The sequence below is a fragment of the Schistocerca serialis genome, chromosome 6 (assembly GCF_023864345.2).
Source record: "Schistocerca serialis cubense isolate TAMUIC-IGC-003099 chromosome 6, iqSchSeri2.2, whole genome shotgun sequence".
Classification (NCBI taxonomy): domain Eukaryota; kingdom Metazoa; phylum Arthropoda; class Insecta; order Orthoptera; family Acrididae; genus Schistocerca; species Schistocerca serialis.
Window position 1 is genome coordinate 624,116,885 of NC_064643.1, and position 27,758 is coordinate 624,144,642.

Here is a 27,758-nt window from a genome sequence, read left to right on the forward strand (position 1 = left end):
AAGAGATGGCAAGTCTGATTGTACTAGGAAACTTTGCATTAAGAAGCCATTGACTTATTTGATCTGTGGTCCTATCTATATTAGATTGGAGAATTGGTACAGAGGTGTCATCAGCAAACAAAAGGGTTTTTGTGTCTGGTAGGCTGTGAGGAAGGTCATTTATGTAATGTAAGAACAGCAAGGGGCCCAGGATGGAGCCTTGGGGAACGCCTTGCTTTATGGTATGTATGGAGCAATGTACAGTGCTAGCTGTATCTGAGAGCTTAGTTTCATTTAATTCAACATACTCTGTCGATCTTCCAGATAGCTTTTAAACCAGTCATAGGCATTTCCTCTTATTCCATAGGAATGCATCTTTTGCAAAAGTATACTATGATTAACCATGTCGAAGGCCTTTGTTAGATCTAGGAAGATACCTATGGCTGGGAGTTTTTTGTCCACAAGCTCCAGTGCATGATCTAGAAATTCTTGTATTGCATCAGTTGTAGCTTTCTTACTTTGGGAGCCAAACTGAGCAGGTGACAGGATATTTTCTTTGTCTAGAAAGGACATGATTCTGGTGGCCATTATATATTCAAATACTTTACTAAAAGTTGAAAGCAGTGCATTGGGTCGATAATTAGTGGGATCCTCTTTGCTTCCTTTTTTGTGGACGGGTATAATTTTTGCAATTTTGAGCATACCAGGAAATGCACCATTCAGGAATGAGAAGTTTATTATGTGGGCTACGGGTTTACTGATAAAGTTACTGCAATTATGAAGGAGGAAGCACGGAATTTGATCTTGTCCAACAGATGATTTTTTTTTAAAAATTTTGCTATGAAGTGTCTTTTCTATTTCAATTTCAGATGTAGGCCTTAAAAATTGAGTCTCAGAGCATAAGTTTGGTTCTAGTTGGAAGGGACAGCTATTTTTAAGATGGTTAGCCAGGTTTTCTACTGTTTCTGTAAAGTAGTTATTGAATTCCTCTGCTGTTTCTTTCCCACTGGAGACTAATTTTCCATTTATTTTTAAGGTAATATCACTTTGTAGTTGTTTTCCTGTATTAGTATTCATATATGTTAAAAGCCAATGCCCCTGTAACATGCATTCATTCATTCATATTTATTCACCTTTAAACATTTTATATGTAATTGGTGTCATATAATAAAAGTTACAGATACATTGTATACATCTATATATACAGTTATTTGACAAGACAAATTGCCTGCATAATATTATATTTCTAATTTTGCAGTATATACTCCTTTCACAAAAGTACCATCAAAAGTCAATATCATTTATTGCACTCTCTTGAAATTCTTGAACTGTATAAATACTTTACTTTTTATCCATTTTGCTAATTTTACTTTAAATTTATCCATGGGCATAGAATGAGCACTTTTGGGTAATTTGTTGAAAAATGTGGGTGCTAGATACTTATAACTGCAGTGAATCCTTGATAGTCTGGCAAACAGGATGTCAATTGTATGTCCATTTCTTGTATTATGTGAATGCATTGCCATCTTAAGGGCAAAGTTATTTAAATTTTCCTTTGCATACATCAGGAAACTATAAGTATACAAGCCAGAGACTGTCATTAGATTTAATTCTTTAAAATGAGTGTCTGGGTGGTAGTCCTACAAGACATCTGATTGCTTTTTTTTTTGCCATTTAAACACAGTCTTTGAAATTGGGGGGTTTCCCCATAGTATAATCCAATAAGTGAGATGAGAGCGGAAGAAGACAAAGTATGCATATGGTAGGAGTGTTCTACTAACAGAGCCTCTCAGTTTATGTAACAAGAAGATTACATGTGACAGTTTTTTGCATAGCATGCCTGTGTGAGTTTCCCAGTTAAGTTTTTGGTCAATATGGAACCCTAGTAGTTTTACAGATTTGTTTTCATTTTTGAGGGCATTCAAATTAAATACAATATCTTCTGTCTTATTATTGTTTATCTGTAACGAATTTGCCTGAAACCAGCTGGTACATCTGTCCATTGCTACTGTTACATTATTCTGTAATTCATATAAGTTGTTTCCCTGAGTAATTAGTATTGTATCGTCTGCATAAAGTGCTGTGTCACAAGGTAATGAAGAAGGCAAATCATTTATGTAGACTACAAAAAGAAAAGGTCCAAGTATGGAGCCCTGTGGTACTCGTTTGGTAACTCACAAGAAACTGGATCTTTTTTCATTTATAACCACTGTTTGTTTCTTATTGCATAAGTAAGATAGTAATAGCTGGAGAGCACTCTCCCCTATTCCATAATACTGTAGCTTTCTTATAATAATATTGTGGGATACAGTATCAAATGCTTTCTTAAGTTCAACAGTCTTGCACTAATTATGCATTTATTCCCAAAGGAGTCTTATACTTTAGTGACAATGCTTCCTGCTGCCTTCGCAGTTGAGAGACCAGTTCTGAACCACTACTGTGTGGAACATAGCAGTTTATTCAATTCAAAATACTGGCTCATTTGCTGGTGGATACAGTACTCTATTATTTTCGAAATTATGGGAACTAGCGAGAGGGGTCGGTAATTGTCAGGTAAATCTTTGTCGTCTTTCTTATACAAAGGTATGATAACAGAAATTTTTAAACAATATGCGTAAACACCCTCATTTAATATCTTATTTATTACCCTTGTTAAGGGGATTATTATTTCTTCTCTTATATTTTTTATAACATAATTAGATAAACCATAGCAGTCTTCAGCTCTGGAGTTACTGAGCTTGGCTATTGATTCACTGACCTACCTAGGAGTTACTAATGTCCATTCCAATTTATTACTCAGTTTTCTGTGTATTGTAGGTAGCAGTACTGATGCTTTTCTCACATTTTCCTATATCTTAATGTCAGAGACAGGATTGGCAAAATGTGCATTTAATATATGTGGATGAATTTGTATACAGTTTTCTTTCTTTTGGCAGTTTATTTCTGTTTTAATGACTTTCCATACTGCTTTGCATTTATTTGTGGAATTGAGTATGAATGTGTGATTGGCTTTGCATTTTACCATCTTGATTTCAGGCCTATAGTGTTTTCTGGCTAGTTTGTAGATATTTTTATCTGCTTCACTATGGTGAGACCTGTTACTATACATGAGCATAACTGTTCTAAAATTGTTTAATTGTGGTGTGTACCATTCTTTCATCCTTTTGGTTTTATGGTGGGTGTTATTCTTGTGGGTTCTTTGGCACTTTATGTGGCAGTACTGGAAAGATGTTCTGGCTGTAGTCAAAATCTGAGAGCAAAAGGAACTGTCTTTCTTGTTGACCCTTTCTCTCAGAATTACATTCTTGATATATTTCAGGTACTTCTGAAACAAGGCTTTTTAGGGCAGAAAATATATGTCCCAGTTTGCTTAGAAAACTTCGGAGTAAAATATGTTGCAATACTACATGGAACTATACTGACCAGTAAAGAGGAGATATTTGATGATGAGTTACCTCTGACAGGAGAAAGCAATTTCAGCAGCATAAGAAACAGAAATCATTGCCCATAAAAGACATTTATGCAATCATTTAACCCCTTAAAAATCGCTTGTTGGATAAGTTGTCACACTTTTCGTAATTAGAATGAAGCCTTTGTATCCATTATTAGAAGAATTTGTGTGGTTGTTTGAGGAGAGGCAATGTTTGTTGGCCGCTGACTTAACATAACACAAAATTCTGACCAGCAATGCCAGGCTGATAGCACAGAAACCCTGTTAAATTCTGTATCACTTGTACTCAGTCTGGAAGAGAATATTCAGCAACAGCAACCTTTCTTCAGCCCCTGGATCTCACCAATGCAATTGTTCCCAAAATACCAGTTAGGGTGAGAAATCCTATCACCTGTATGCTGACATGAGTGTCATCAACAAAGTCACAGAAACTGATAAATATCCCCTGCCCTACGTAGATGTGCAGGAACTCCACTCAGAAAGTACTCTGAATAATGTTCCGGTACTCCTTTCATCAATGCACTTGTTTTATTAGTCCCTTTAGCGCACTTTAATTACAGTGAAAAAGAAGAGAAGTAAAAAGACAGTGGGTGTGTTGGTGGAATAGGGGGCTGTGTAGTGGTGGAATGAGAACAGGAAACTGGAAAGGTGGATGTAGGGCAATGAATAATGAAGGTTGAGGCCAGGAGGTTTATCGGAATATAGCATATATTGCGGGGAGAATTCCTATGTGCACACTGTAGAAAAGCTGCTGTTGGTAGGAATCATCCAGATGGCACAGACTGTGAAGCAATTACTAAAATGAACAACATTGTTGGTGTAGTGTGCTCACCCACTGGGTGGTCCAGCTCTTGGCCACAGTATGTCAGTGGCCATTCATGTGTACAGATGGTTTGTTGGTGGCCATTAATGTGGACAGATGGCTTTTGGTTGTCATGCCTACGTAGAATGCAGGACAGAGGTTGCAGCATAGTTTGTAGATCACATGACTTGTTTCATGTGTATGCCTGCCTTTGATGGGACTGGAGTAGTTGGCGGTGGGTGGATGTATGGGAGAAGTATTGCATCAAGTGTATTCCAGAGATATGATCCATGAGGCAAGGGGTTGGGAGCAGGGGTTTTGTAGGGATGGACGGTGGAGGGGTGGGAAGGATAGTGGGTAGGACATTCCTCACTTCAGGGCACAACGCACAACAGTAGTTGAAACCCTGGTGGAGAATTTGATTCAGTCGAAAGTAAGTGTGTGTGTGTGTGTTTTGTCTAATACAGATGAAGGCCTTTCTGGCTGAAAGCTTACATGTTTGCCATCTTTTTGTTGTGCCTACCTTTAACTCAGAATCTTCTCTTTTCATAATATTGTCAAGTTATATTACGTATGTCAAACTGATCAGTAATGAAGGCATTTCCCCCATGCTCCAAGCTCTGATTTCATATAGTACAAATGTATGAGGAAAGACAGACAAATAAAAACTTCTTACAGCTAAATACTTAATACTATTAAAACGGTAGAATAAATTATCTACACAGTGAAAGATCTAGCTTTATATAGAAATGTCGCCCTTCTTAGAGAACACTGATGCAGTAATTTTAAATTAGGTAGCAAGAAAGTAATTCTACTGAACCACCAAAGGTAGTGGAAATTATTGGTCATGACACTGTACATTGACTTTGAGGAATACTATAGCAGACAGCCATACAAGATATACACTAACATTAAGAATTCCTTCCGCCTTATGTCCCTTCTACCCATTAATCACATATACTCTGAAGTACCAAAGAAACTGGTGTAGGCTCGTATATTCAAATATAGAGATATGTAAACAGGCAGAATATAGTGGTCGGTAACACCTACAAGAGACAACAAGTGTCTGGCGCATTGTTACATTGGTTACTGATGCTACAATGGTAGGTTATCAAGATTTAAGAGAGTTTGAACATGGTGTTATAGTCAGTGCATGAGTGATTGGACACAGTATCTCTGAGGTAGTGATGAAGTGGGGATTTTCCCCCTATGATCATTACACGAGTGTACCGTGAATATCAGGAATCTGGTAAAACATCAAATCTGTGACATCGCTGCAGCTGGAAAAAGATCCTGCAAGAATGGGACCAACAACAACTGAAGAGAATCATTCAACATGACAGAAGTGCAACCCTTCCACAAATTGCTGCAGATTTCACTTCTGGACTATCAATAAGTGTCAGCGTGTGAACCATTCAACAAAACACATTGATATGGGCTTTTGGACCAGAAGACCCACTCGTGTACCCTAGATGACTGCATGACACAAAGCTTTAGGCCTCGCCTGGGCCCATCAACACTGACATTGGACTGTTGATGACTGGAAACATGTTGTCTAGTTGGAGCAGTCTCATTTTAAATTGTATTGAGCAGTTGGACGTGTACGGGTATGGAGAAAACCTCATGAATCTATGGACTGTGCATGTCAGCAGGGGACTGTTTGAGCTGGTGGAGGCTCTGTAATGGTGGTGGACGTGTGCAGTTTGACTGATAAGGGACCTCTTGATACGTCAAGATATGACTCTGATAAGTGACACATACATAAGCATCCTGTCTGATCACCTGCATCCATTCATGTCCATTGTTTATTCCGATGGACTTGGGCAATTCCAGCAAGCCAAAGTGATACCCCACACATCCAGAATTGCTACCGAGTGACTCCAGGAACACTCTTCTGAGTTTAAACACTTCTGCTGGTTACTGAAATCTCCACCCTCCTTCCTTCATCCATCTATTGCCCACATTAAACAATACTCAGTCCAAGTAATTAATAAGCAAAGTCTTTCATGAAGATTTGAGAGGAGCGAAAATTACAATAAACTTTCTAGTTCACCTAGCTTGTCATGTTGAGATGACTCCATTCTTCTTGTCTAGGGGTCTGATTGTTGAAGCTGAAAATCTAACCTCAGGTCCTCATGGTTGGTTTGAACTAAGTAAATTGGAAGATTGTTGTTGCAGAATTTTTTTCATAAATATATTTTCTCATGTTTTAGTATATCATGCGCTATTTTGATTTTTCACATTAACAAAGCTGAAATTATGTTGTTCGCACCTGTTATGCAAAAATATGTCCAATCACATCAGTGGCAAGCTTAGGAGTATGACTCTCACATTCTGCGGAAATAACAATAATCCAAAGAGTATACAATTTTTCTTAACAAATGAATTCCTACTAGTTTCCATACATGATTAATTTTGATTATTATTTCATAAATGAATCCAGAAATAAACACAGTGAACAGTACAGGTTTGTGTAATTAATAACAGAAATTTTAAGTGTGTAAATAATTCTTAATTTCAAATGTTTCTAAAAAAAAGTAATTTCAACTGTACATACAGAACTAGTGCTTGTTGATTATAACATCAATATTAAGTAATTCCTTTTCATAAAGTTTAGCTTGAAATATAACATACTGTGTATAAAATTATATGAAAATTTTCAGAAAAGCAACTGAAATAATACTGACCTATTCAAAATTCGAAAAATATTACAGGTATTGACAACTAGTGTTGAGAAAAAGTAATGCTGGAGGTAGGTGTCCTGTTACAACATCCTCCTTACATAATATGGAAACAATGTGTTTACAATATTCTGTGACCTACAATAAGGTTTGCTATTGCTAAATGGTGTGCAAAATGATGACAAAAGATAGAATACAGATTGTCAAAGTTAAATTCCAAATCACAAAGAAATTTTAGGATTTATGAACATCACTTCCCTATGAACATAAGTATAGGTTAGCTTACAAAAATCTCCAAAAGTTATAGAAGGAAATATACAGCATCTGACAAATTTCTGATTACAACAAACAGAGTTCTCCTTGCTTACAATTTGTATATAGTCCAAATAAGTGTGAAACCTGAGTAGTGAAATGGCAAAATTAACATATGGTGACAATTCATAAAAGTATGGACAAACTTCACATGAAGTTGTTCTAACATATCTAGTGTCATACAGAATGCTCTAATCTAGTATAATGTGTAAGTCTCTTTCAGTATTGCAACGAATGAGGGTTAAGTGTCTGTTAATGTTACTGGTATGTAAAAATGAATACTAAAGTATTATAGAAAAGTGTTACCATAACAATCTAATGTAAATGAACATAATACAAAAGTGAAACATAGTTCCTACAAACATAGTAAATACCACTAGTGTAAGCATATTAACGATCATAAAGTGGAATTCAGATGTATAGAAGTACCTGATACATAACATATTAACTACAAGAATATTGATTACACCAGTTTACAGGTCTCTTTTAACATGCTGATAATTAAGAATGAAGTTACACCAGAAACAGTGCTTCAAATCAGTAACTTAAGAAGCAAGTACAATTTAGTGCAATATATATTACAGAAAACATAAGAAAAATATCTACTCTACAAGTGATAATCTATACATATATGAAGACATGGCATTCAAATTTTCAGATCTGTGGAACATTCTGTCCCAAGACAAATGATACAAAGTCAAAACTACAACATTACAACACTAAACTATAGAAACAAGTGCAGAGGTAATGTAAAGTACTAGAATTAAAAATTGCAACTTTCCATCTATAAAGTCACACCTTCAAATTCATCAAAAGAGAAGAAAGAATTCAGAGCATAAGTGTATGACGAGTGAGATGACTCGAAAAACTCACAACGGGTACTGACCAGAAGAATATACTCAATCGCAAGTAGGAGTATAGCAGAAAATCAATCAGTCACATAAACCACAATATGTAAGGATATGCTGCCTCATGAAAAGAGAAAATAATGAAAAAATGTTAGGGCCTATGCTCACGATGTGGGAACTGACCCATGAATCCAAACCACACCAGTTACACACTATCAGAAATGTTTTGACACAACAAAATGAATAAAGTTCATAATCATATATCAATAAGTTCAATCACATGTAAATGATAATTAGAGGAAGCAACTAGCCTCAATCAATAGTTGCACACTCAGAGTCATTAATAGCTTGGAATGATGACATATTCTAGTAGCATGAGGACCAAAATCAGTGGGTGAAATCAGAAATGTATACATCTTGTTATACGGTCTATACACAATTAATAATCACAAATGTAAGTGTCTTCTACACTATTTGATAATTGTTCACACAAACTAACTGACATATATAGAAACCTGGAAGATTACAATCGATAAAAAAAAAAAAAAAAAATACATACTGAGTGTTGAGACAAGAAAATTCATTGAAATAATATGATTACTAACCTAACAGTACCTAAGTTTTACCAGATTCTGATAATTATTTACAACATGGTTCATAGAACATATTCATAGAACATACTTCTGAAATTTTTAAGTTTTCACATTTATGTGTTGAACATAACAAATCATCAGTCATAGAACATCAACATTGCTCAGCATTACACCCAAGTCAAACATGATTTAAGTTACACATGGTATTGGGAGGTTAAGCCCCCTACTTGGAAAAACATACATTTATGTGGAATAACGCTGCCCACAGCAGTGACTTCTTTTCTAAACAAATAGTTCCTTGAAATTCATATAAATACAAGAACTTTGCATATTGGATAATTTGTTGGCTAACAATTTACAAATTTCAGTCACAAGACTGATGTAGTTGACAGATGCTTGGGTACATTACCCAGCACCTATGATTTCTTGAAAGTCGACAGGACCAACAACACAGCCATACAGGAGTGTGGGAATGAATCCACCCACATATTTCAGTTTCCTCCCTAGATTTCTCATCACATGCTCCAACGGATAGGTAACTTCCTGTCTAGCTTTCATATTGAATCCTGAAACATTGTTTTATCTACTAAGTATGCTGTTCAGCACCTCCCTCACATCACACGGCACATGTTTTGCCTATCTATACTGAAAAAAATTAAGTATTTAGTGTTACATCAGAATGGATTAAAAGTGTTCACCCTTATAGTACATTAATAAAGAGAGCTAAATGCAATGAAAAACTGAACTAGTAAGGTAAGATACAGATATATACTATAGATATCTCAAAGTAACATTCACTTGGCAATTAGCAGATAAAAAGAAATTATGTACACAAGCAAGACAAGTTGGACTGCACTGATGCAGTCCATGACAAATGCCTACAAAATGAGGTATGGACCATAGTCCATGATGTACTGACAAGACTTCTGTATTTAACTTATACATGAGTTTGGTTTGCACATATGAAATTTCAAGATACAATTCCTAATATTTACAGTGCACATGAAGAAAATGAGTCTTCACTCAAGTTACGAAAACACCCATGACTTTACCAAAAGAGTTCTTGACAGTTAAATTAAATCAATTTCTGCAGAGTACATAAGAATAATAATAATAGGTAACACTAGCATCATTCTAAAATCAGAAAACTATTACAAGATATTTAATAGCATGTCACATTTCAAAATTGTAAAAGGATCTGCCCATTTAGTGACATGGCATATGTGTATCAAAATATAAAGCACACATCTATTATGTGTCAGAATTATATAGTTGTATGAGCCTGTAAATATAGTGTAGCATATACCTAAACTCAGTCAATAGACAAGACAGAGCTTTAGAAATCACATCTTAAATACTACATTCCTAACAAAGAAGAAAAAAAAATAGATACTTATGGATCATATCTATATGCTTTCAGTTAAGTGATATTGCATAATCCAAAAAATGTCTTAGATTTAGGATACTCAAGTCTGTATGCATTAAGATGTGTATTTTCAAGAATTTCAAATGGTCCTGTATGAATATCAAAGAACTCAGGTGTCAACACTTTAGATTTCTTTTTGGCTTTCACCAACACAAGATCTCCTACCTCAAACTTAGAAAATCTGCCTTTACCATCAAGTTTCTGCTTTCTCCTATCCCCCGGCTTTTTCATCGTCTCCCTGACACACTCATCTCTCTCTTGCGGTAAAATAATTTTACTTGGTGGAAACTTAACATTTTCAGAAATAAAGTTAGCTAGTCTTCGGTTAAACATGATTTCAAATGGTGAAGAACCTGTTGAAGAATGTTGTAAGCTGCTCATAATATCCTCAAAATCACTGACTTAGCCTATTCAACTGGTAAGATTCTTACTACAGCATGTTCTAAACAGTCTTCCAAATTTCTCTCATCTATCTTTCTGCAGGATTACTTGACAGATGGCACACAGAGGTTAGAATAAGCCTCACTTTTGCATGATCAACAAATAGGAATACCATCTAATAAAAAAATTTGTTTTCAGACTTGGAGATGATTGCTTACTGGTAGCTTTCTTAAGAGGAAACAGGTTATGAACTTTGAAAATATATCAACCACCAAAAAAACATAACAAATTCATTCTTAGACTTATGCAAAGGTCCATAGATGTCCACAGACACAAGGTCTAGATTACTATTAAGCAGTATGTTTTGCATTTGACCTCTACTTGTTTGGTTACTTACCTTCACTGTTTAACATCTGCCACAGCTGGCATTCTTCTTCTTGACTCTCCTTCCTATGTTATAAGAATAGATGTTTTTCTGGATCTTTTGTGTACATTTAGTTGAAACACAATGACCAAATCTCTCATGTGTATAAATAATTAAAGTATCAATACATTGTTCTGGCCACCATAATTTCCAATCATCTGAGTCAGTCTTATGTCTCCTGAATGAAATACCCTTATGTACCTTGTAATATTGTTCCATCTTTTCTCCTCCTTTCTTACCCAACATGCTCTTTACTATTTTCCAGTTTTGATCATGATTTTGATACCTGCAGATGTCTTTGCAAATTTTCGGCATCTCTTTTTCCTCTTTCACACCTCTCGAGAACAAAAGTTTGAACTTTTTCCCTCCTTCTCCAAAGTTGTTAGATGAGTCACTCCCTAAAGGTAGCCAACATAAAGCATCAGCAAGTACATTGTCTGTGCTCTTAATGTATCTGATTTCGTAATTGAACTGCTGTGAAAACAAGGCCCAAGAAATTCTGTTATGGTACAGCTTACACTCCTGGAGATAACATTATGTTCTGTGATCAGTACAGATATTGACTTTGTGAGTTAGTAAATAATTTTTAAACTTGTTGAATGCCAAATGTACAGCCAAGAGTTTTTTCTCAGTTACAGTGTGTGTCTTTTCATGCTTCAGCAATAGTCTACTAGCAAATGAAGTGATCTATGTTCAATAACACTTTCAACTTCAACCTCCTGAAATAAATGACCACCCAAACCAACATCACTACTGTCTGTCATAATACAAAAAGGATGGGACAAATCCAGTCTGAACAATATCTGACTTTGACACAACTGACCTTTGATCTCATCGAAAGCATCCTGACATTCCTGATTCCAATCCCAAACAGTATTCTTCTTCAAAAGTTCACTCAGGTGTGAAGCATTCAAAGCTTGGCTGCTACAAAATTTTCTATAGAATCCAGTTAACCCAAAAAATGATTTAAACTGCTTCTTGTTACAAGGAGCAAGAAAATTAGCAATAGCATCAAGTTTCTCTTTATCAGATGAAATTTCTTTTTCAGATATAACATGTCCTAAAAATTGTATTTCTTTAACGCCAAATTTACACTTACTTATTTTCAAAGTCATACCTCCTTATTCCAATTTTGTAAACACGTTCTCTTAACAGATCCAAATGTTGTTCCCAAGTATTTTCAGTGACCAAAATGTCATTCAAGTACACAATTAGTAATTCACTTCCCAAGACAGATTCCAGTGCTCTTATGAATTCAGCTACAAATACATTTAGCCCAAATGGCACCACACAGTATTGAAGATACCGCCATTCAAAAATGCAGTATACTTTCTAGAATTAATTTCAAGTGACTATGGTGAAATCCAGAGATCAAGTCCGAACTACTCATGAATTTTACATAATCAAATTTGTGTACCAGCTAGTCCATGTTCTCAGGATGGTCATTCTCTCTGATAAGAATCCTATTAAGATGTCTAGAGCACAAAACAATTCTCACACCACCATTTCTCTTACTTGCCACAAGCAAAGGATTATTGTAAGCACTCCTACTTCTCTCAATTACTCCCCACATTTCCATTTTCTGAATTTCTTGCTCCACATCTTTTCTTTTTGAAAATGATATACTATATGGCTTCAGGGTTGATGATTTCTAAGGTAAAGCATGCACTGATAGCTTTTCACTTTCCCTGGTCTTTCACTGAACACATTTCTGAACTCCAATAACAAATTCCTATGTTGTTCCTTTTGTTGGTCATTGAGAGTTTTAGCTTCCGTCACTTTACAATCTACTACACTTTCAAAATCCGGATCATCAGTCTCGTGTAGATTTAAATCTTCATATGACATCTTGTACTCATCTTGGATCACAATGTTTTGCAAATAGTTACAACTTTTCCCACAGCTTAAAAGACAGAAATTAGTTTTCACATAAGTATTATTTTTAGGTTCCAAAGTAAACAATTATTTAGCACTCCATCCAAAACCAACCTCATATTTCACTATCCAATCCATAGCGAGAATTATACTTTCTTCCAGACTAGAGATCACTAAGCGGTGTAGGATGAAAAGTTGCCGGCTGGAGTGACCGCTACGGTCACAGGTTCGAGTCCTGCCTCGGGCATGGATGTGTGTGATGTCCTTAGGTTAGTTAGGTTTAAGTACTTCTAAGTTCTAGGGGACTGATGACCTCAGCTGTTAAGTCCCATAGAGCTCAGCGCCATTTGAACCATTTTGAAAAGTTGGTCATATAATAGCTAATGCTATACTTATCTCCATATCTATACACTTGCCCTTTTGAAAGGAAGTCAAATGTCTTAGTATTTCTGAGTTCTTCCATAGAATTTACATAAGCATGTGGCTTTCCTTGCAATTCTAGGTTGGCGACTCATACCAACACTTCATTACTCCATGAGGACAGTTTCCCCACATCTGTTATATTTTGTATGCAAGTGTGGACATTTTCGCCTGATTTGCACATGCTGGTGGTAACTACCAAACTCATTGCAACATCAGTTACTGCCCTGGGTGGAACCATCTATGGGAACCCTGAAAATGAGGCTAGTTGCAGGCACAGTATAGCACTGCTTTGTGGTGTCGGATTTACTAATGCTTCATTAAGCCACCTTTGTAGATAATCATTCTCCACCTGGTGTCGCTCAAGTCTTGCTTGCTTGTCAGGAGTCATCTCTAGCTGTCCTGTGACTTGATGGTGCACATTGATTTAAACTACACACATGGAAAAAAAGTCTTCAGCAGTAGCTTTCAGATCTGTCTCAGGCAGCACTGGCCACTGATGATGTCTTCTGCCTAAAAGCGAAGCTCATGACTTACATTTGTTGATTGATAAACAGTATGGCAGTGTTGGGTAGTGATCTGACAGTGATACCCGGCATCAGGGTAGTGCTGGCTCATCGTACCTGCGACATGGCCTTTTGCAAATGGATCACAAGCAACAGGAAAGGTCTGTTGACCTCATGCAGTTGTAGCAGCAGTGGCTCTGGGTAGGCTGGGGCAAGTAGCCCAAACTGAACGCATTAAGCAGTCATCCATTGTGTCACAGCTTGCAGTCTGGTGGCCCCACGTAACAGTTTCACACAGCCGCTCATGGCTTAGTAATTTGCTTGCAGCACCTCAAAACTGAAAACAGGGTGAATTCGGTATCCCAATTCTGATACCTGTTTGTACATGTCATTTGAGGTGTAGTGGGCTTGTAATTAATACATGGTGCACAGTTGTTTTTTTTTTTTTAAAAAAAAGCACCCCCCTATTGATTTATTGATTTATTTGCACTTCGAGATTAAATGGATTAAATGGCAAGGATTGCCAGGAGGACAAGAGATGATAACGTCAGTAGCCCCAGACCTATCTTGAAGGAGAAAGGAATATTCAAAGATGAAGGAACTAAGCCATTTAGCGTCTGCTGTAGGCAGTCACTCAGAAGAGAAGAGAGATATTTTTTGGTTGTGGCTCTGAGAGCCTTCAGTCCCACCAGTTAAGTGATCTGGCAATGTGATTTGATTGACAAGGTGGCTTTGCTGATGGCAATTTGGCCTATTCCGGCTTGAACCAGTCAGTTGTTGTAACATCAGCTGAAAGGCAATGGGCAAAATAAGTGGACTCTGTAAAATTTAAATAATAAAAATTGCTCACGTTCAGTGCCTGGAGGTCCCTTGTACAGTATGGAAGGTTTAGATGCTCAATATGTGGCTGGAAAATTGGCAGCATAGTGTCTGTGCCAGACCGGTAAGTAAGAACTGTTGAACAGTCATAGGGGCCGCAGTAAGCGAGGTGACAGGGTAGGTGGATAACTGACAGCCACTAAACAGATGCTGTGTGGATTTCCACATGGGGGAGAGGGGTGAAACTAAACCACAATGAGGCTATGGATGCTAAGTATGTGAGGTTCTGTCTGTGACTAGAAATAAAAAATATATATTCACCAAAAACACTAAAATTGCTTCCACAAGAGTTACAAAAAAATCTAAAGACAGCTTCGTAATAGCAATTAAGAGATGATTCCTACAAAATTATCACCATGTTTGTGCCATAGTTATGAATTAGGTTATTAACATTTGTATAGGAAATTGTTTATTACAACAGTAACAAGAGCTAGAGACACACTACAAATGCCTACAGCACATAATCTGTTAGCTCATGGTGACAGCTGTAAAATGAGGATACCTGACATTCAAATAAATAAACCATCTATTACTACAAATTATCATCATTATCATAATCATCATCATCATTTCTTGGACATACACAGGCCATTTAGGCCCATGGCAAAAGGCAAAAATATGCAAGTATAAGCCATACAGAGAACACAATGAAATGATTAACACATCATGTCCACGAATCATGAGAAATAGTTGTAACATCACAGAAATTTATTACATATATTTACCCACTTACTTCTGTGTCAGACATTTTCTGTGCTGGCTGTTGGATCTGCTTCTTCCAGGGTCACTAATGTCCTGAATCTCCACCTTGTTCATGGACAACTTCTTGTATGTCTACCAGTTGGCTGGTGCACAAATACTCTATTAGGGATAGTGCCCTCTGCTCATAGATCATGTCCTGCTCACTGTAGTCTTGTTCTTGGAATCACTCTCCCAATATCAGCTTTCTTAATCTGCTGATACAGATCTTCATTGTGCCTTCTTTCCCATCTTGCAGTTTCTGCATTGTATACTGGGTCATAACTTTTCCTTAAAATCTTCTTCTCCAATGTGTGAATGAACTCTTCCAGTGTCTGTGTACTTGCACATCTCTCACAACCATACAACCATACAGGTCGCACTGGTGACATGTATAGCTGTATCTTGCTTTCCTGGGATACGATGCTTGACGTACACATGGTATAAACTGCAATACACCTGGTTTTCACTTACTATTCTTTGTAAATTCCCTTCTTTATCTCACTTTTATTCGACAATATTGACCCCTGGTACTTGAATTTTCAAACTCTTTCAAAATTGTAAATGTCTATACTGATGGCATTCATATCATTTTGTCAATGAGAAATACCTTATTTTCTCATCATCAACCAATAACCCTAGTTTGCTCACTTCTAGCATAAATCAAGAGGTATCAACTGTCACCTCATTCAGAGTTTCGCCCACAATCACATCATCTGCAAATGCAAGGATCGTATCACTTCCAACCAACTCCATCATTCTTTTACAGCCAACTGCACTCTCACCTTTTCCAGCATTGTGTTGAACAGAACTGGTGAGAGAGGATCACCCTGTCTCAACCCATTCTTAACTGTGAAGGGTGCCAACCATCTTGGAAACTAGATCTATTGTAACAAGCTGCAATCAGCCTAATGTACTTCACTGGTATTCTGAACTCCTGCATTATGTTCCAGAGTGTGGTCTGATTAATTCTGTCATAGGCCTGCTGGAAGTCAATGAATATAAGGTGTAGGTAGGTCTTTATCAAATTCATTAAACTTCTCCATCATTTGTCTCAATATAAAGATGTGGTAGCTGGTTGAAAGCCCAGAGGTAAATCCACACTGGTATGTACCTACAATCCCTCCAAGCAATGGTTTTAGTTGACTTAGTATAGAGTGATCTACACTTTATGTCCTACCTCCAGCAGTGAGCTCCCTTGATAATTATGCACTTTTGTGACACTGCCTTTTTAAACAATTGGGCATATGATTACCTTTTTCCAATCTGCCGGGATCTCTCATTACAAACAGGAAATATATAGTGTTACTATAGGTCTCTAATGTTCTACCATTCATCTGCCTCTTTCCCCCTTTGCTGCAGAGGTATTTAATATTTAGTTTGTAGATGAATAACTTTGGTTTTACATCTTCTAACTTATCTTTAATCTTCCAACTACAAAATATAATACTACTTTTCCAGTGTAAAAATATGATAAAAGTCAGAGACAGGTCACAGAAATTTACTGGATGGAAGCCATTCAATGACACTAGATTTATTCCAGAAACCACCCTCAATGAAAAGGCACATGATTACAATACCAAAAATTATTCTGTTATTTGCTGTAGCAAAATTAATTCTAAACATTAGGAAATACCATGCTGATTAAGTTCTGGGTTTTAGTGAATTTGAATATCTTACATACACTTTCATGACTATCAACTAGCATATTGCAACTTTCCTGTCCTACAGATGGTTTGATCACTAAATATACCAAATTTGTGAGCGCTCAGCTATGATCTACTCTCTTCTGCAAGAAGGAAGTCAGCACCAAGACTAACTTATCTGTGCACCGTTCAATCTTTCGACCAACTTTGTTGTATGGGAGCGAAAGCTGGGTGGATTCAGGTTACCTTATCAATAAGGTTGAGGTTATGGGTATGAAAGTAGCTAGGATGATTGCAGGTACTAGTAGATGGGAACAATGGCAGGAGGGTGTCCACAATGAGGAAATCAAAGAAAAACTGGGAATGAACTCTATAGATGTAGCAGTCAGGGCGAACAGGCTTAGATGGTGGGGTCATGTTACACGCATGGGAAAAGCAAGGTTGCCCAAGAGACTCATGGGTTCAGCAGTAGAGGGTAGGAGGAGTCGGGGTAGACCAAGGAGAAGATACCCGGATTCGGTTAAGAATGATTTTGAAGTAATAGGCTTAACATCAGAAGAGGCATCAATGTTAGCACTGAATAGGGGATCATGGAGGAATTTTATAAGGGGGACTATGCTCCAGACTGAATGCTGAAAGGCATAATCAGTCTTAAATGATGATGATGATGATGATGATGATGATGATGATGAATATACCAAACAACTGAAACTGCACCAGACTGTTTATGGTAACCAATAAATGGAGTTAAATTATTCATCAGCTAAATAGTTCATTGTTCCTGATAACTCTAGGCCAAATTCAAAATCATAATTCAGTTTAGTGGCTCAGTTCCTCATATAGAGGTCTGGTTGTAAACCATTGTCCTGTGACCTTAAGAAAAATTTCAATAGATTATAGGCAAGCCTTATGGACACTCAGTGACTAAATATTGAACAAACTATTTGTGAATTATTAAACAGAAAGACTGAAGGTATTGTCCCCTAGGATATAAACATACCCTGCCCACTGAAATAAGATTCACTTTCAGTTTATTATTTGTCTCAAAAAACAAATTATTAAGAATGATGGCCTTTCATGGCATATAGTATATTCAAACACATTAGTCTGTGCAACATATTAATCATCTGAACAAACTCCTAACATTTAAACACTTCACTCAAGACTATTTGCAATTTCATATATTTTAAAATCACAGTTTGGCAACAGATGTTTATACGATTGTTCAGTGAGTACATACTTTCGAAGTAGCTTACTAATTCCCTGAATTGTCTTAGTCTACAAAAACTACATGCCACATTATCACTTAATAAACATTCAGCCCATTGGGTACACAATAGCTTACCGACCTTACCCAACCTGCTACCAACATTAAAAGACCCCAGACATATTCTGCTTGCTACAAGGTGATAAAAGAATTACCTTTGCTTCCAGAAGAACCTTCTCTCCCTCAGAGTAACTATTGAAATTATGTTATTAATATTTGAATATGTGTGGAAAAGAGTTTCCAGCTATGTCTTGACAGAAAAATTAAATCGGGCTCTACATGAATCTTATTTCGGCATCATAAGGTCTCTGAGCTGTAACAAGAATTCATCATTAACAGACTTACATATTTTGTGTACATTCCTGCAAAAGTGTCATTATCTTCCAGTGGAAACTCTGAATATAAAATGTCCCGTGACATATGTATTTCAAATGTTGTGGTCACTGACAACACACTGGGAGGAAAACAATAGAGACTGAATTCTGGAATTGAAGAAATATAATTAGAAAATGCTGTGTGTTTCACATATCCCCAAAGAAGCTCAATCTGATTCATAACAAATTCTGTAGTCTATAAAGAAACTTAGCTAAGGTACTTATGGCTTCTCGTCTGGCATGCTGCATGGTTAATTAAGTAAGAATTGTTAACTAACAGAATTTGTCTAACTTACTACTCTCTTTGCTCATGTTTATTTATTTATTTATTTATTTATTTATTTATTCATCCGTGGAACAATAAATATTGTATGGATGTCTATTAGAGATTATGATTTTACTAAAAGAGAGACATTGTTCACCTTCGTAGTTTTTAATACAGTTCATGCTCTATCTCAGCTGTTTATGGAGCAACATATTTTATGAAACTCTAAACCATTTGAATCACATCAATGTTGAAATTTTCAATGGACAATGCTGGAAAGGCAATGTAATGGACATTGTTTTTAAGCTGATTCTTCAGTACACGAAGTGGTAGTTTTCCATGGGTATTAAACAAATACAATGAAGCTGAAGCTCTGTCCAAATGCTATTATGAATTAGCTGACAATCAATAATCACTGAGCTAAATTAATTAAATCCACACATTTATTCTTTTTTGCATAAATTTATGTTCACAAATGAATGAATCTGTGTGTGGCAACTGATATGAGAATATTGATTATTCTCCATGACTGCAAATCTGGCACAGAGATATTTATTGTGACTCTGGCCTATGGAGTATGTGGCACAGGGGAAAAAAAAAGACTTCTAAGCAGTGTGCAGGAAGGACAGTAACAACTTTGGTTTTGTGTCCAGTTGACATGAGGGCTGATTGGTGGCATTGTGATCCTAAAGTGAGTGACTATTTTCCACTTTGACTGGACTGGGCAGGGGCATTCTTGCAGCCGTGGGTGACTGGAGTGTATACTGGGGAACAGCAGAGTGATAGCGGATGGCATTGCCTTCATGTACTACTTGTGGTACAAGCAATTTTACAAGACTGTACTCTAATCTTGTCTGTCTGCAGTAGAATGAATGGTGAGCATCTTTTGTGCTCTGTCTAGCAGTGCTGTTCTCTGTAAAGCTATGAACTGTGTTGTACATGTCAGTGACATTCATCTTATATTCTCTGGGTCTGAATCCCACTAGGTAGAATAAAGTCTGTTAGAAAGGTGGGCCTCACTTGCATGCTGCTCTCAGCACTGATCTGCAAACTCTACTTCTAGTATAACAAGGTATTAAAGCAAGCTGTTTTTTTCACAACTCTGTTCAGTCAATGAAAACTGTTATTAATTCAAGTTTGAGGTACAAAGGTTATTTAATTTGGATGCGTCTGGCATGAAGCATAAACTAATCATGGGTCTTTGTTATAGACACCTGTTTATTATTGTGTTCTTCACTATTATTAGTGCAGAGCATAGATGCACTGGTAGGCAGCCCCATTGGCAACCAAAAATAGGAATATCAGCACTAACCCAGTGCAATTGAAACAGTGCTGGAACAAGGAATGGTGCAATGCACAATCCATTTGTATTTCTGGTAGCAAATGTATTGTACTGTTATGACATTGTTTTATTGACACAGTGATTTTTTGTAAGTTGTATTTTTATTTACAAGTGAATCTCTTAAGTTACTCTGATTATAGTTATTTTATAAAAGTTTCTGCCTTAAAGTATTTAATGGGCACATACAACTTGTCTGCTGGCCCTCACAGATGAGGCCTGTGTATAAATGTCACTGCCTACTACTACAATCTTGATAAAGAAATTTAGTATCTCAGTTCCTTAAACCTTGTGAGGGTTATAGCCCATGTTTATGTTAACTGCTTCTGTGGGCATAAGTTCATTGAATAAGTAATGGTCTGAGCAAGGGCCTCATAAAACTTTGAACATTCTTATTCAATGTAAGACTAATTTTCATTGATTTAAGGGGAGATCCTGTTAAAGGTTTTTTAATGCCTTTTAACTTAAATGTTGCTTGTGGCTATGAATTTTTGGTCTTCCATAGAATATTAACTGACTGATCTTGTGGGGCTATACTTGAGTTGTTATTAATTCTTCATCTGGGAAGAAGATTGTTGGGTGTGTCCAACTACTTGGGGCAAGAGCCCTGTGAAAGTTTATTGTTATTAAAATAAATAAATAAATAAATTTCATTGGTTAAATTCTTAGTTGGATAGAGCCCATTGAGATTTTAAAATCCATTTAAAAAAAAGGACGAAGAAGTGTGTTTTTTTCTTTTTACTGTTTGGTGACTAAAGATATTGCAAACAATGTATCTGTTCAAGTATCAATGAATGAAAAAACTTACATGTCGTAACTTTTGCGTTAATAAATGTGAAAAGTTGTTTTTAATAAAAGCTTAGTGGCTTTCAACTTAAGAAAATTTGTATCCAAGCAAATCTGCTCTAAGGTTAATCTTCTACCATCGGTTTCAAATGGTTACAGAGCATGCTTGTGCTAGGTGAGTGCATTCCTTAGTACAGAAGAATTAGGATCAATTAGTAGTTGGTGATAGTTTGTTTATCAGTGAATTGTAACATCTTTCTGTGCATTTGCCACTTCCTTACCATGGAAACCAAAACTGTGTTGGGTTTGAAGTACCTTAGAAAAGACACCCTGCAACAAGAATGCAATGTTGGGCAAGTTATCAACCATCACAACACAAACAGTTGGGGAAGTGAAGACAACATGCGCCACCTGTACTTCTTTACTTGGTGTAGTTAGAGAGGGTGTTGATTTGTTAGAAGGCACCTCCCCCAACTGAGATCAGATGTTGTGTCTGCACGCTCTGGTTAGTGATATATGTTGTTTATATGGACCCTAAATGCTATCAGATAGACAAGCCCTCCAAGATGAAACTATTTCGATAAAGTGACATCATCCTCTCTTAAGGATTAGGAGAGTAAAGTGGGAGAGAGTCAAGATTTGAGGGAGTATGCAGGTGTATTGGTACATACAGGAAAACCCCCAACATGCTATGATAAAGACTAGTGCAGCCACTGTAATCATTGGCAAAGAGATATTTTGCTATGCCGGAAGGCAAAAGACAAATGATGGAAACCTTTTTCATTTTTTTTTTTTTTTTGACAATTATTAGAAACACTCTGTCATTAGATCTCGTGGCAAGAAGACGTATTCTCATGAGAAGTGTGTAGTAGACATTGTATTATCTGAATAATAATTTTTATGAAAATATGAAGTGTGACTTCATGTCACTAGCTACCTGCATCTGAAGAGGAAGTCCGATTAAGAATCAATATTGTACACACGGTCAAGAATGAGAACTAATTATACAGGAATCAATGTAAGTTAAAAGTGAAGGACATTGCATTCCCTTAAAAATCTATAAGGAATCAAAATGATAAAAGGGAGAAAAAAATCAATTTGTTTAATTAATTATATTATATATTTTTTTAATATAAAATTTGCACACAGGTTTGAATAGAAACGTCTATCAATGGAATCCATTAAGGAAATTTCCTAACCCTCTGCTTCTGGTGATTAAGGGTGTTCATGTTCTGTCCATTAAGAATATCAATCATATCAAAGAGGTATTGTGGTTGACAGTCCTATTGCAAGACAAATCCAAAGTTTTCTGGTTTCTGGATGGATTACATCAAATCATTTTTCTGTTAGTAAAGGGGTGGCTGACAAGGTTAATAGCCAAAGTATTGCAGGATGATGGATCTCTTACTGTCCTCCTTGAAAGGATTATAGGCAAGTATTTGGGAACATATATGTGGTAGGATCTGACCAATGAATATTTTTATAAAGTGCAGGTCGCTGATGACACACTGGCTGATTATGTGGAGAGTGTACAGATGGCCATGCTTACCTCATGTGAAGATATCCTGGAAAGTGAATGGCTATCATTCTAGAGAGCATGTGGCCACAAGACTGGTCATGGGTAACGTTTACTGACAACCCATATTCACTTTATGGCTTAGATTGTATAGTAATCAGTGTAGAGAATGTTAAGCACAGGGATGAGAGTTGGAGGGGTGGATTGTTATTCAGTAATGATTGAGAAAGTTCTAAGCAAGATCTTATTGATTCAAGAGAGCACATGGTAATGCGGCTAGTGCATTTTTGATGTAGGAGTGAGTAGCATTTTGTTAGAGACAGTAACGAACTGTGGCAACAGGGCACAAATAGCTGACTCCAGAAGATGGTGTGGGGGAGTGGTGCATCCTTGCCACCATATGGCTTCTGCAAAGTGTGTGGCTTTAAAATAATGCATTTTTTGTTAGTCTGTGCTACCTAGGGTTCAGAACCAATGTGTGGATTTCTTGATTCAGGAAGTAGCGTATCCTAGGTCGATCATGAGTGGTACGATGTCAATAGAAGTATTGCCAGTTTTTCACAACTTCAATTGGTTAAGGTGTTGCGGAACAGTCCTGAACCAAACCATGGAGGTTCTCAGACAGGTTTATTGCAAACTTAGAACAGGCAAGTTAATGTGGCTATGGTTCTTTGTGGTCTAGCACTTGGCTATGCAAATGCTATCAGGGTCTGTCTTTTTGATGTGTACTTTACGATGCTACTGGACACTACACATTGAGTCTGAATATTTGTTACACTCAGCTTAATTGAGAGGCCCAGAGATGTTTCTGGTCTCAATTTTTGGGTCGTTTTTTATCATAGGATGCCAGGTCACACCTGTCGTAGACTCAATTTTTAAGATGAAATAAAATATAACAAAACAATGCAGGCAGGTATTGCAGTGACATTTGAAAATATTGAGTCACTCATGTCGATTTATAATTTGAACAAGTAGTTTATTTCTATTTTTACATGAATAGTCTTCAATATATTGAGTAAACACTTAAAATGCAGTCTGACAGGCTTGTATTATGGGTGGCCATTAATAACTGATGCTACAACAGTTCACTATAAAATTCATATGTTGTGATCACGACATATGACAGTCTGTTCACAATTCACAAAATACACTGCTGTCTGCTGTCCAATCCACTATAATGCGCCTGATTGTTTTTGAATGTCACTACATGCATACTTTTCCCCAAACATAGCTACCAACGCACTACTACCCCCAGATGGGTGGCACGTCTGGCTCTTAGCGTTGCTCAAACTCTACTGTCCTCAAAGATGGCCACCCTATCCACTCCTGAAAGGACTGCCTAACTCAAAAGAATGTTTGACAAAAATTACGAATATTCTAAAACCAAACACAAAAACACATATGATATATTGAAAAATATGGAAATTTTCTGGGCAATAACAATTTGAAGTCCAAACTTTAAACTTCCACTGTTTTTTCACAAATAATGTTCTTGTGGTGTGATTTTGCTTGTCCAAGATTTTTGACACTAAACATAAATAAACAAATAAAAATACATATTTCTTTACTCATCTACCTCATTAAACTTTGCAATGCTGCCGCTAGTTTAGTCTCTTTAAATTTATTTCTTACCAAAAACACAGTTTCTCTCTGTCGAATCCCATATTCTGACCTCTCATTCAAAAACGGTACAGATTCTGCTAAATCGGCTATGATTGCTCCATGCAGCTCTACTATCTCCATCCGTAGACACTTTGTTTATATTAATTGGCCAAAGCATATCCGAAGTTTATTATTTATTTATTATTATTCTTTATTTTATGGCCTTCATTGGACCACTCTAGTCAAAAATACAAAGTTGTAAACAAGTTGTTACACAGGGATACAATTTGGCTCAACAATAACTTAATATGATATTTAGGTAATATAATTATTAGAGTCTATTCTTATACGAAAGGTGTTTTGCTCTTCCGTCTGCCCAATATTTCTTCATTCTTTCAGATATTTTCTTTGTTTCTTCATCTGAGACCACTCTTACTGTACTCCTTTTATTGATTTTCATTTGTAGTCTGGTTTGCGGGTCTTGCAGTATTCTGGTTTTCTCTGTCTTGTTTTTTAGGTCATCTACTGTAATTTGGAGTTCTTTTATATCTTCCTTAATTTCTGTGATCCATTTAACATCGCTCTTGCTATTCCATAATTTTTGTATTATTTTTTTACTAATTCTGTTTTCTGGAGTTCTCATCAGGTGTCCAAAGAATGAGATTGCCGAAGTATTAGCTTTTGAACTTTCAAAAATTTACAATTTTTAAGAGAGCAATAACATTTAAACTATCATATATTTTTATGACACGTCTAGATAATTTAGCTTTGCATATTTTTCTGTCCATGAGTGCCAACTCACACCTCTGTGTCACTCTTAGTTATATTTTTATCAATTTTTCTCTGGAATATAAATTCCCCCAAGCACGAAAACATGGCCAAATGTACCCCTGCCAAGTGCTTGGGTTTTTCCAAGGCCACATAAATGCTAGCCGCTCACCACAGCCCCATAACAACTGCAAGCCAAGTGCTCTGCGGCAGGAAACTGCCGCTCTAATCTCACCCCACAGCTTGTATGCTCACAATTACCCCCACTTGCTGTTCCATAAACGCAGTGCATGGTGTCGCAAGTAGCACCAAACCCAATCTGTGCCCTCAGAAATGAAATAATACACAAAAATAAACTCTACATATGATAGCAGAAAAATCGAAATTAACAAGTCCCTATATTATTTTATGCAGCAGCACTTCCTACCCTAACTTAACTAATCTTATGCTAAATACATTTATTCATCAGCATTTCCATGATGCTGATTCTTATGCAACACATACAGTAAGCACTACACCTTTTGTTGTCTTCTGTGGTGTGCCCATAACCTGCAGCAGTGCTACAGCTCGGACCTCAAGCACCATTTCTCAAGTTCTCCTGCCAGTCAGCTAACCCGATTCTACCTGGAACAAACAAAATTCACCCAATCAGTTTCCTATCAGCATAGGTGTCTGGATACCAAGAACATCTCTGTTCTCCAGACTTGACACAGTTAAAACCAAATTTCAGGGCAAAACCTGACACAGACACACAGATGGTAATGTAACCAAGAAATACATGCTGGTTACAGACTTTTCTTTGATTGCAGCCGTTTCTTCTATACAAGAACAGAAATGGCCAAACTTTTTGCAGCTGCACAACACTGACACAAAGTTTTTCTAACAAAAATGAAACTAAGAAAATATGGGACCAGAACAGTCAATCGCATCAATCCCATGCTGAACTATCTCCACCCCCATCCAAAAAAAAATGTGTGTGTGTGACCAAATCACAATCACCACTAATGAAAAATTGAATCAATATTCGTATCATTATAAACACAGAAAAATGCCACTCAGTGTCCCCCTCTCACATTCACATCCTATCATGATGTACATATAAGTGCTGCACAGTGACTAGAACTGTTGTAGCCTGTATCACTAGTCATTATGAGAGGATTAGATGTGTCAACCAGCTGTCCTACTACTTCAAGTACCACTATACTTTTACTAAGATAAACATGAAAACTACCAGGCCATCCAGAAAATTCTTAAAACTAAACACATATGTAAATAGCACAAATCAAGAAGTCCCTTGCAAAAAGAAAAAAATAGTAGCTAACATACACATGCAAAATTATACTCTAACTGCCTCCCTCTCTGTGAATGCTATTAGGGTATTGCCTAACCTTAATGGGTTCATGCAGATTCACTTTGAGTGAATACTTAACATTAGTCACCTTCCCTGGTTTTTCAGGAAACACATCTTTGATTTTACCCAATAACTGATACAATTCTGCCTTCTCATCCTCAAAAATTGCCCTTGTTCCACTTACTTTACTCCTTATCTTGTTCTCAACCTCTATCTCATCCATTAAGCACTAAAAAAGGTCATGTGACTAGGGCCTCCTGTCGGGTAGACTGTTTGCCGGGTGCAAGTCTTCCAATTTGACACCGCTTCGGTGACTTGCGTGTCGACAGGGATGAAATTATGATAATTAGGACAACACAACACCCAGTCCCTGAGTGGAGAAAATCTCCGACCCAGCCAGGAATCAAACCTGGACCCTTAGGATTGACAATCCATCACGCTGACCACTCAGCTACAGGGTGTGGACTCATTAAGGACTCTGCTACATGCAAACTAGCCACCAATTCTTCAGCATAGAGTGCATTTTTGAATTTAACCATCGTTCTTAGCTCAACAGTATTCAGTTCCATCATATGGTGCTTATATTCTACATATGCCTCATATTTCCCCAGACATCTATCCCCAACCCCAGCTTCATACTTAAATTTGGGACTACCAAAAATGAGTGACTAAACACTTCACTTCCAATGTCTACATCTAGAATTACTTCCTTTTTCACTGGTTTACTGAAAGTTCCTGCAGCATTTTTAATTCTCACCCCTGTGACTGGAAATTCCACTGTTTCCCTATTCTTAATACAATCATGAAAGATCTCAGCCACCCCAGACACAGAACATCCAGTATCCACCAAACCACTTTCACAGACCCCTGCCACACCAACAATTATTATCGGCTGTACCTTTTCAATAAAATCATGCTTCAATTCTGTTTCAGACAACAAGTCTCATGTATGCATTCTTTAGTGCACACCTGCTCTTCACTAAAAGGTTTAATATCCTTATCCCCTGCAAATATTAAATCAAAGGCCTCTCTAATTCCAGAGTTTCCTACACTCAACCCCCCTAGCTTTCTAGCAACTCTATATTTTTCTTCCTCCCAGGTCTCTGGTATCAACTGTTGGTGCAACTTTGCAAAATTAACCCAGTCATGAGCATAAAAATCACACCCACCTTTCCCCATCCATTCAGTATTTAGCTCCTCATGTATGGCTAGCTGTTGTTCATCATTATACACTACGAAAATTTAGATTTCATCAACATCCTGACCTTCCTCACTAATTGTATCATTATTCACAGTATTATTATCACCTGTGCTATATTTTCCCTTCATAAATACACATTCTTCATCCAATGATTTAACATCTTTATCCCCATTAACTTTTTCCTTGTAAGCATGTTTGAACACCTTACATTCCCTACATAAATCCCTGATTTGCCTAGCGTAATCTTGCTCACTAATCTTCCAATCGTAAGATGCCCATGTCTGAAACCATTTTGCCCTGGCTATCCAACCATCAGAATCAAAATCAC

The 27,758-nt window shown here is 36.8% G+C and overlaps 1 protein-coding gene across 1 annotated transcript; it reads right to left on the reverse strand.

The window, feature by feature from the left end:
• Positions 1-273: 273 nt before the first annotated feature.
• On the reverse strand, positions 274-26,452 carry LOC126485008 (uncharacterized). Its single transcript, XM_050108612.1, has 2 exons — positions 26,267-26,452; positions 274-1,077 (listed from the first exon to the last, which is right to left on the reverse strand). Exons 1-2 carry the CDS (start codon positions 26,450-26,452, stop codon positions 274-276), a joined length of 990 nt encoding a protein of 329 aa, XP_049964569.1.
• Between the last annotated feature and the right edge of the window lie 1,306 nt (positions 26,453-27,758).

Coding starts and splice junctions, on each gene's coding strand:
- LOC126485008 (XM_050108612.1), bottom strand. CDS start 26,452: ATGGATGAGATAGAGGTTGAGAACAAGATAAGGAGTAAAGTAAGTGGA. Junction 1,078..26,266: donor ATCTGCATGAACCCATTAAG/GTTAGGCAATAC, acceptor TGCATGTTACAG/GGGCATTGGCTTTTAACATA.